This window comes from Megalobrama amblycephala, linkage group LG5, assembly GCF_018812025.1.
Source record: "Megalobrama amblycephala isolate DHTTF-2021 linkage group LG5, ASM1881202v1, whole genome shotgun sequence".
Lineage (NCBI taxonomy): Eukaryota > Metazoa > Chordata > Actinopteri > Cypriniformes > Xenocyprididae > Megalobrama > Megalobrama amblycephala.
Window position 1 is genome coordinate 2029365 of NC_063048.1, and position 9725 is coordinate 2039089.

Here is a 9725-nt window from a genome sequence, read left to right on the forward strand (position 1 = left end):
AGCCACAAGCTTCTGAAAGACAGAGAGCAATGGAGAGCTGGTGGTGTAGATGTCATCAGTACCAAGCGATGCCTACTGAACAAGACAGTGTAGTGCATCGATTGTGATATTGTTATGCCACAACTTGAAAGTCTGGATAATTCATGCAATGAGCAAATTGTTGAATAAAGTCGTCATTTTGTTTTTTGGCACATGGAAAGTATTCTCGTCACTTCATAAATTGAACCACTGTAGTCACATGGACTTTAAATATGTCTTTACTAATTTTCTGGGCATTGAAAGTGTAAATTAACTTGCTGTAAATGCAGGCCTCACGGACCCATTGGATTTCATCAAAAATATCTTAGTTTGTGTTCTGAAGATGAATGAAGTTCTTACGGGTGTAGAATGACATGAGGGTGAGTAATTAATGACTGAATTTAAATTTTTTGGTGAACTAACCCTTTAATTCTGTAAAGCCCTTGTATAGCTGTGTTGTGTACAGCCTGGATGAAAGTTACCATTGTGTTAGGAACAAATAAACTTCCTTTGGATGAAGCTGATTGGATCCTGTGTTTTGACCAACACCCCTTGAGGAAAGCTAGATATCGGACATCACTTACTACAGTCACTTTTTCAGGCATACTACATTAATTGTGAAACTATTTTACTGATGAAGTTGTGGGGCAGCACTGACACATTTCTGTGCATGTTTATGTTTGAATGTGTGTGTGTTAGTGTGCCTGTACTGCGTTTGTGTTCATTTGTATTGGACAGAGCGGGAAAAATCATGCTCTAATTTAGTTGAGACCTGCCTGGAACTACTTTAGCTCTGCATTTACTTGACAATATTTGAGCACTTCAAAAAGTTTGTCAAACAATCAGAATCAAGCATTCAACAACCCTGTAGTATAACTGCAGCTAAACCTCTGTTTATTCTCAGTAAGAACTTTTATAATTGTTTGAAAGAAATAAAGTCAAACACTTCCTGCTCAACATACTTGAGTTTATCCAGTCTGTAGTTTTGCTGGTTGAGTGTATCAGTGAGTAGCTTGACTCCAGAATCTCCTGGGTGATTGTAGCTCAGATCCAGCTCTTTCAGGTGTGAGGGGTTTGAACTCAGAGCTGAAGATACATAACCACAGCCTTCCTCTGTCACCATACAGCCAGACAATCTACAAACACACACAGCAAAAGTCCACATGACATTAGTTTGACAATCAGACCAGTCACTATCACACACTGACCTGTGCAGTTTGTATACTGTTATTTATGTAGATTCAGTCATAAAAGTAACAAAAGTGTTAGTGGAAATGTACCAAAGTATTCATTCACTTTTCTAAACATGTACAGCAATGGAGTGTGTGCCATTCACAATAGCAACTTTTGATCCCAGCTTGGTATCGGGCCCGATCAGTTTCCGTTGACTATTTCCATTATATTGAGAACAAATGTCACATTCACTGATAATCATTTATTGTGATAGCATTTTGTTAATTATTTTAAAACCATTTACCTCAGTATCTCCAGCTGACAGTTTGGACTCTTCAGCCCATCAGAAAGAAGCTTCACTCCTGAATCCTGTAGGTCATTGTTACTCAGGTCCAGCTCTCTCAGGAAGGAGTTTGAGGATTGTAGAACTGATGACAAACTCTCACAACACTGAGCAGTGAGATTACAGGTGGAAAATCTGAACAATAAAAACAAAATGTAATTGCATACAGAATCAGTCTTAGCAGTGTGTTTTTAAAGGTGCCCTAGAACGCTTTTTCACAAAACAAGATTTTTTTTTTACTGCCTATTTTGGTGCACTCCCTGCCACCGAGCTCGCAACTCTATAATACATTGCATAAACAAAGTTCACACAGCTAATATAACCCTCAAAATGGATATTTACAAAGTATTTGTCATGCATGCTGCATGCATGCATCAGATCATGTAAGTATAGTATTTATTTGGATGTTTACATTTGATTCTGAATGAGTTTGAGGCTATGCTCCGTGGCTAATGGGCTAAAGCTAACATTGCACACTGTTGGAGAGATTTATAAAGAATAAAGTTGTGTTTATGAAGTATACAGACTGCAAGTGTTTAAAAATTGTCTCCGTGAATACAGTAAGAAACGATGGTAACGTTAACCACATTTAACAGTACATTAGCAACATGCTAACGAAACATTTAGAAAGACAATTTACAAATATCACTAAAAATATTATGTTATCATGGATCATGTCAGTTATTATTGCTCCATCTGCTATTTTTCGCCGTTGTCCTTGCTTGCTTACCTGCATAACGTCTGATGATTCAGTTGTGCACAGATCCAGACGTCTAATGTCTAATGCCTTGAATGTCTAATGCCTTGAACATGGGCTGGCATATGCAAATATTGGGGGTGTACATATTAATGATCCCGACTGTTGCGTAACAGTCAGTGTTATGTTGAGATTCGCCTGTTCTTCGGAGGTCTTTTAAACAAATGAGATTTATATAAGGAGGAAACAATGGTGTTTGAGACTCATTGTATGTCATTTCCATGTACTGAACTCTTGTTATTCAACTATGCCAAGGTAAATTTAATTTTCAATTCTATGGTACCTTTAAATAATTAACTTAATGGAAAAATAAATAAATAAATAAATAAAGCATTTAAACTCAAACCTCAGTATCTCCAGCTGACAGTTTGGACTTTTTAGTCCATCAGAAAGAAGCCTCACTCCTGAATCCTGTAGATCATTGTTACTCAGGTCCAGGTCTCTCAGGAAAGAGTTTGAGGATTGTAGAACTGATGACAAACTCTCACAACACTGAGCAGTGAGATTACAGGTGGAAAATCTGAACAATTAAAAACAAAATGTAATTGCATACAGAATCAATCTTATCTGTGTCTTTATAAATAATTAACTTAATAGAAAATAAATAAATAAAGCATTTAAACTCAAACCTCAGTATCTCCAGCTTACTGCTCTTCAGTCCATCAGAAAGAAGCCTCACTCCTGAATCCTGTAGGTCATTGTTACTCAGGTCCAGGTCTCTCAGGAAGTTTGAGGATTGTAGAACTGATGACAAACTCTCACAACACTGAGCAGTGAGATTACAGCACTGTAGCCTGTGTAGCGAACACAACAATCAGTGATAACAATGCTTCTTAAGTAGTGTTTATAATCTAGAGCATATATAACTTGGAAAAACCTTTGACTGTAGCGATGTAAGCAAAGCTAAAACAATTTTCATAAAACATCAAACCTATATATTTTTTTTAAATTTATGATACAATTAAGAATAATAAAAAGGGTAAAACTCAGGTTCAACTTGTCTGATGGTGGAGACAATTTGTCATTTAATATTATCACGCACATTGATTTACATTTACATTTATTCTTTTTTTCTGAACTGTCTAGGCCAACAAGTCATCCATGTAAAAAGAAGTCCCAACTACAAAAGACCAAAAGTGCATATAAATGAATGTAAAGAAGACTCTTACAGTGCTTTTCTTGTGTTTTTGATCACTGGCAGGAGTCTTATCACTGCTTCATCAGATCTTCTGTATTTCTGCAGTTCAAACTTCTCTTGAGTCTCTTCTGACATTAGGAGCACAAACACCAGACCAGACCACTGAGCAGAGGAGAGATTATTTTCTGAAAGATTTCCTGAGCTCAGGTTTTTCTGGATTTCATCCACAAAGTCATCTTTCATTTCACTCAGACAGTGAAAGAGATTGATGGTCCTCTCCACAGATTCCTCCATCTCTATTTTCTTTTTGATATAGTCAACAGTGCTTTTCATGTTTTCTGTTTTGAGTTTCAGTCCTGGCACTAATTCCTTCAGGTCACTCTGATTGGACTCCAGAGAGAGACCCAGGAGGAACCGGAGGAAAAGGTCTAGGTGTCCGTTCTCGCTTTGTAAAGCCTTCTTGATCACAGCTTTATGAAGCTGAAACTGTGTCTTTCTGGACAGTGTCCATGTCAGTTTTTCTCTCTGGGACTGAAAAAGTAGCTTTGCTTTCTCATCTTTGCTAATCAAAAACACATAGAGAGCAGCAAGGAATTCCTGGATGCTGAGATGTACGAAGCTGTAAACGTTTCTTGCTGAAACAGCTTTTTCCTCCTGAAAGATCTGAGTGCATAACCCAGATAACACCGACCCTTCACTGACATCTAGTCCACATTCCTCAAGATCTTCTTTGTAGAAAATCAGATTTCCTTTCTCCAGCTGTTGAAAGGCCAGTTTCCCAAGCTTCAGAATAATCTCATAAAAAGACCTGGCATTTGCTTTAGGTTGAGAGTCATCACAGTATTTGTTTTCCATCTGTTGCTGCTGAGTAAGTAAGAAGCTTGTGTACATCCCTGTGAGAGTTGTGGGTGTTTTGTCATTGCTTTCTCGAGCCAGTAGAGGCTGAAGAACAGTAAGAGAGATCCAGCAGAAGACGGGGATGTGGCACATGATGTACAGGCTCCTGGATTTCCTGATATGACGAATGATGTTTCCAGCAACCTCAGGACTGCTGTTTTTGTTGAAGTATTGCTCTTTCTGCTCATCGTTGAATCCTCGCACCTCTGTCACCTGATCAATGTAGTTTCGGGGTATCAGACTGGCTGCTGCTGGCCTGGATGTGATCCAGATGAGAGCAGAAGGAACCAGATGTGTCTTAATGAGGTATGTTATTATCTTACTCAATGTTGTTTTTTCTTTAACATTTGTAAATCCGTCATCCTCTTTAAAGTTCAAAGGGAAGCGACATTCATCCAGACCATCAAAGATGAACATGATTTTACCGTCACCATCAGGAAGAGAGGGCAGTTCTTCAGGACTATTAAAGAAGTATTTGTTAAGAAGTCCTATAAGACTGTACTCTTCTTTAATCAAATTTAGTCTACGGAATGGGAGAGGGAAAATTAAGGCAATATCCTGATTTTCTGTTCCTTCAGCCCAGTCAAGGATGAATTTATTGACAGAGACCGTTTTTCCTACCCCTGCGATGCCCATTGTCAGCACTCTTCTGTTTCAATGACCCTCGTGGACTTCAAAAATGTTATTGCACTGGATTGGTGTGTCCTTGGCATCAAATTGTTTGAATTCAATCTGTCTCACCTCATGCTCACTGAGTATTCCTCCAGGCTCATTCTCCACCACATATAGATCAGTGTAAATATTGTTCAGGTATTTCTGACGACCCCTCTGAGAATTACCAACCAATATTCGTTCATACTCCTTTTTTAATTTGACCTTCAGTCTGCGGCTGATCTCATGAAGAGCAGCTGTACTGTCCTCTGCAGTTGAGCCTTTGAGAAAGAGGGAAAAATCAGCAAGCAAAACTTTATCAGTTTTTAAATAAAATGATAAAATCTTAATGTAAATTCTAATCTAGTCCATAATTCCTATTAAAATAATAACTACCACACATTAGTGGTGGGATCAATGCATTGCAATTCTCTGTCCAATGATTCTGGATAGATTCTGAGCTTAACGCTGCTCAACGCTGCTGCCTGCCTGCTGTCTGACCTACGTTTGGAGCTTCGTGGAGTTTATCCTAAATCCTTCTCTTTATTCCTATTCACATAATATAACTTTCTTATTTTTCGCTAGATTACCTATTGCATAGTATTACTAAACGGAACGATTTATTACTAGTAATCTACCAGCGTAATCACCTAGTGTTAGCCATAGCCCGCTAGCCTGCTAGCTACCGTCTACTTTCTTTTTTCCTCTAAACCAACCTTCCTTGTCGATTTAATGGCGGATTTATCCGATGTATGTTATTCTGATCTGTCCTCGCCAGATCGGGAAGCTGTGGAGACGTTGCTGCCCGGCATTCATCGATCCACCGCGAGGTACAGCGTCCCGCACATCACCCTTGCCCCAGGCACCGGCAAGCGACCGAGACATCCAGCCAGCGAGTCCCGTGTGCGTTGCAGTTTTTCGGACGGCGTTCGTCAAACACACGGTCAGTCATGTCCGTCGATTATCATGTGTATTAAATGTAACATGTACAGCTTAGCTCTTTCTGTCAGCAGTGAGACTTACACATGTGATAAATGCAGGGATATTGTCAGGCTGACAGAGAGAATCTCAGAATTAGAGACACGCATCCAAACTTTAATTGAGGATAGTGAGAATGAAAGGGCCTTAGATACTGCTTTGGATGCGACTAGCCTAGTAAACACTGCACATTCGGTTCCGGTAGTAGAAGCCACGCAGCAGGCTAACTGGGTGACTGTGAGGCGGCATAGTGGCAAGAACAAACACCACTCTTCCGTTCCGATTAGAACATCAAACAGGTTCTCCCCACTCAGTGACGCACCCACTGAGAATCCTGTTGAAAGTGCCCTAGTTATTGGCGATTCTATTACACGGAACGTGAAAATAGAGACACCAGCCACCATAGTCACATGTTTGCCGGGGGCCAGAGCACCTGACATCAAAGCAAATTTAAAAGTGCTGGCTAATGCTAAACGTAAATATTCTAAAATCATTATCCACGTCGGCACAAATGATGTTCGACTTCGCCAGTCGGAGATCACTAAAATTAACATTAAAGAGGTGTGTGAACTCGCAAATTCAATGTCAGCAGAAGTAATTTGTTCTGGCCCTGTTCGTCGGAGTGATGAGATAGTTAGCAGGTTATCATCACTCAATGGCTGGCTGTCTAAGTGGTGTCCGCAGAATAATATAGGTTTCATAGACAATTGGAAAAGCTTTTGGGGCAGACCTGATCTGTTGAAAAGAGATGGTATTCATCCCTCCCGGGATGGTGCTGCTCTTCTATCTAGAAATTTGGCAAATAGTCTTAGAGCTAAACCATGACAAACCAGGGCCCAGATCAGGACGCAGACAAACTGGCTAAACCGACCGTCTGCTAGCCGCCTCACGTCACAGAACTCAGATAATTCACAGCACATAGAAACTCTTTCACCTAGATATTATCACATAGAGACTGTGTCTGTACCTCGAACTAGTAAATACAAAAAACTTCCGAAACCTTTTAAGGGTAAAAATTTAATTGATGTTCAAAAAATGAAAATCACAGATAAATCAGATAAACAAATGATAAAGCTTGGGTTACTGAATATTAGATCTATTTCTTCAAAAGCACTTATTGTAAATGAAATTATCACAGACAATAAACTAGACTTGCTGTGTTTGACAGAAACCTGGCTAAAACCAGACGATTACATTACTTTAAATGAATCTAGTCCTCAAGGTTATGATTATCGACACAATCCTCGACAGAAAGGCAAAGGGGGAGGTGTTGCTGTAATTTATAGTAATATATTCAGAATCATTCAAAAGAATTTCAAATATAATTCCTTTGAAGTGATGGTGCTTTATGTAACATTATGTAAGTTGACATTTGTGCTGGCTACTGTATACAGGCCACCAGGGCACCATACTGACTTTATCAAAGAATTTGCTGATTTTCTATCAGAGTTAGTACTGGCTGCGGATAAAGTCCTTGTTGTTGGTGATTTTAATATCCATGTAGATAATAATAAAGACGCATTTGGATTGGCATTTGCAGACATTTTAAACTCTATTGGAGTTAGACAACACGTGTCAGGACCCACTCATTGTCGTAATCATACCTTAGATCTAATACTGTCGCATGGAATTGATATTGATGCTGTTGAAATTCTACCGCAGAGCGATGATATATCAGATCATTATTTAGTCTTGTGTATAATACAATTAGCCAAGGCTACAAAACCACCACCCAGCCATAAATATTGTAGAACCATCACGTCTACCACTAAAGATTGCTTTATAAATAATCTCCCCGAGCAGTTTCATCGCCTTAGTATACCTGACAACTTAGAAGAACTCGATGCTGCAACAGAAACTATTGGCTCTCTCTTTTCCAGCACATTAGATGCAGTCGCTCCTTTACGTCTAAAGAAGATTAAGGAAACTAATCCAACGCCGTGGTATGATGAGCACACTCGGGCTCTAAAACGAGCTGTGAGAAAAGCTGAACGTAGTTGGAAGAAAACAAAACTAGAAGTTTTTCGCCTTTCGTGGAAAGAAAAAATGATTGAGTACAGAACGGCTATAAGAAATGCTAGATCTACTTATTTTTCAAATCTCTTAATAGAAAACAAACATAATCCTAGGTATTTATTTGACACAGTGGCTAAATTAACTAGAAACAGAGATTCAACTGCTGACGTTTCCATAGAGCACAGCAGTAATGACTTTATGAACTTCTTTACTTGCAAGATTGATAATATTAGAGAGAAAATTAAAAACATGCAACCGTCTACAGTTTCGCTTCAGACAGTGCACTGTAGTGTCCCTGAGGTAAAACTAGAATCATTCGCCGCTATAGGAGAGGAAGAATTATCTAAACTTATCAAATCATCAAAATCAACGACATGTATGTTAGACCCAATGCCGACTAAACTACTGAAAGAAATGCTTCCAGAGGTCGTAGGTCCACTTCTTGATATAATTAATTCATCGTTAACACTAGGATACGTGCCAAAAACCTTTAAGCAGGCTATTATTAAACCTCTTATTAAAAAACCTCAACTAGATCCGAGAGATTTAGTAAATTACAGGCCAATCTCGAATCTACCTTTTCTGTCAAAGATACTAGAAAAGGCAGTTTCATCACAACTGTGCTCCTTTTTAGAAAGAAATGGAATCTGTGAGGATTTCCAGTCAGGATTTAGACCATACCATAGTACTGAGACTGCTCTCGTTAGAGTTACAAACGATCTACTCTTATCATCCGATCGTGGCTGTATTTCTCTATTAGTGTTATTAGATCTCAGTGCTGCTTTTGACACTATCGATCACAACATTCTTTTAAAAAGACTTGAAAACTATATTGGCATTAGTGGAATTGCTTTGGCATGGTTCAAATCGTACTTATCTGACCGTTATCAGTCTGTAATAATTAATGAAGAGATGTCGTATCGATCACAGGTTCAGTATGGAGTACCACAAGGCTCAGTACTAGGACCGTTGCTTTTCACTCTGTACATGCTGCCCTTAGGAGAGATAATTAGGAAGCATGGTGTTAGTTTTCACTGCTACGCTGACGATACTCAGCTCTATATTTCCTCGCGCCCTGACGAAACCTACAAATTCACAAAACTAACAGAATGCATAGCTGACATTAAAAACTGGATGACAAGAAATTTCTTATTATTAAATTCAGAAAAAACTGATATCCTAATCTTTGGACCAAAAACTTCCTCACGAAAAAACCTTGAATACTCTCTAACACTTGACGGGTGCTCCATTAAATCTTCGTCCTCAGTTAGGAACTTGGGTGTGCTCTTCGATACCAATCTTTCATTTGAAAGTCATGTTTCTAGTATCTGTAAAACCGCCTTCTTCCATCTAAAAAATATATCTAAATTACGACATATGCTCTCAATGACAAATGCGGAACAGTTGATTCATGCATTCATGACCTCAAGACTAGATTATTGTAACGCTCTACTGGGTGGTTGTTCTGCTCGGCTTTTAAACAGACTACAGTTGGTCCAAAATGCGGCAGCTAGAGTTCTTACTAGAACCAGAAAGTATGACCATATTAGCCCAGTTCTGTCAACATTACATTGGCTCCCTATTAAACATCGTATAGATTTTAAAATCTTGCTACTTACTTATAAAGCTCTAAATGGTTTAGCTCCCCAGTACCTAAGTGAGCTCTTAATGCATTATAGTCCTTCACGTTTATTGCGATCTCAGAATTCAGGCCAGTTGATAATACCCAGAATATCAAAATCAACTGAAGGCGG

The 9725-nt window shown here is 38.9% G+C and overlaps 1 protein-coding gene across 1 annotated transcript; it reads right to left on the bottom strand.

Moving 5' to 3' along the window:
- Positions 1-1592: 1592 nt before the first annotated feature.
- Positions 1593-5329, bottom strand: LOC125269391 (NACHT, LRR and PYD domains-containing protein 4E-like). Its single transcript, XM_048192346.1, has 4 exons — positions 3461-5329; positions 2921-3085; positions 2720-2811; positions 1593-1669 (listed from the first exon to the last, which is right to left on the bottom strand). Exons 1-4 carry the CDS (start codon positions 4960-4962, stop codon positions 1593-1595), a joined length of 1836 nt encoding a protein of 611 aa, XP_048048303.1. The 5' UTR covers positions 4963-5329.
- Between the last annotated feature and the right edge of the window lie 4396 nt (positions 5330-9725).

Excerpts from the sequence above, each read along its gene's own strand:
- LOC125269391 (XM_048192346.1), bottom strand. The coding sequence starts at position 4,962 with ATGGGCATCGCAGGGGTAGGAAAAACGGTCTCTGTCAATAAATTCATC. Across the intron at positions 3,086-3,460 it reads AAAAACACAAGAAAAGCACT|GCTACAGTGCTGTAATCTCA; the intron begins GTAAGAGTCTTC and ends TTCGCTACACAG. Across the intron at positions 2,812-2,920 it reads AGTAAGCTGGAGATACTGAG|ATTTTCCACCTGTAATCTCA; the intron begins GTTTGAGTTTAA and ends TTAATTGTTCAG.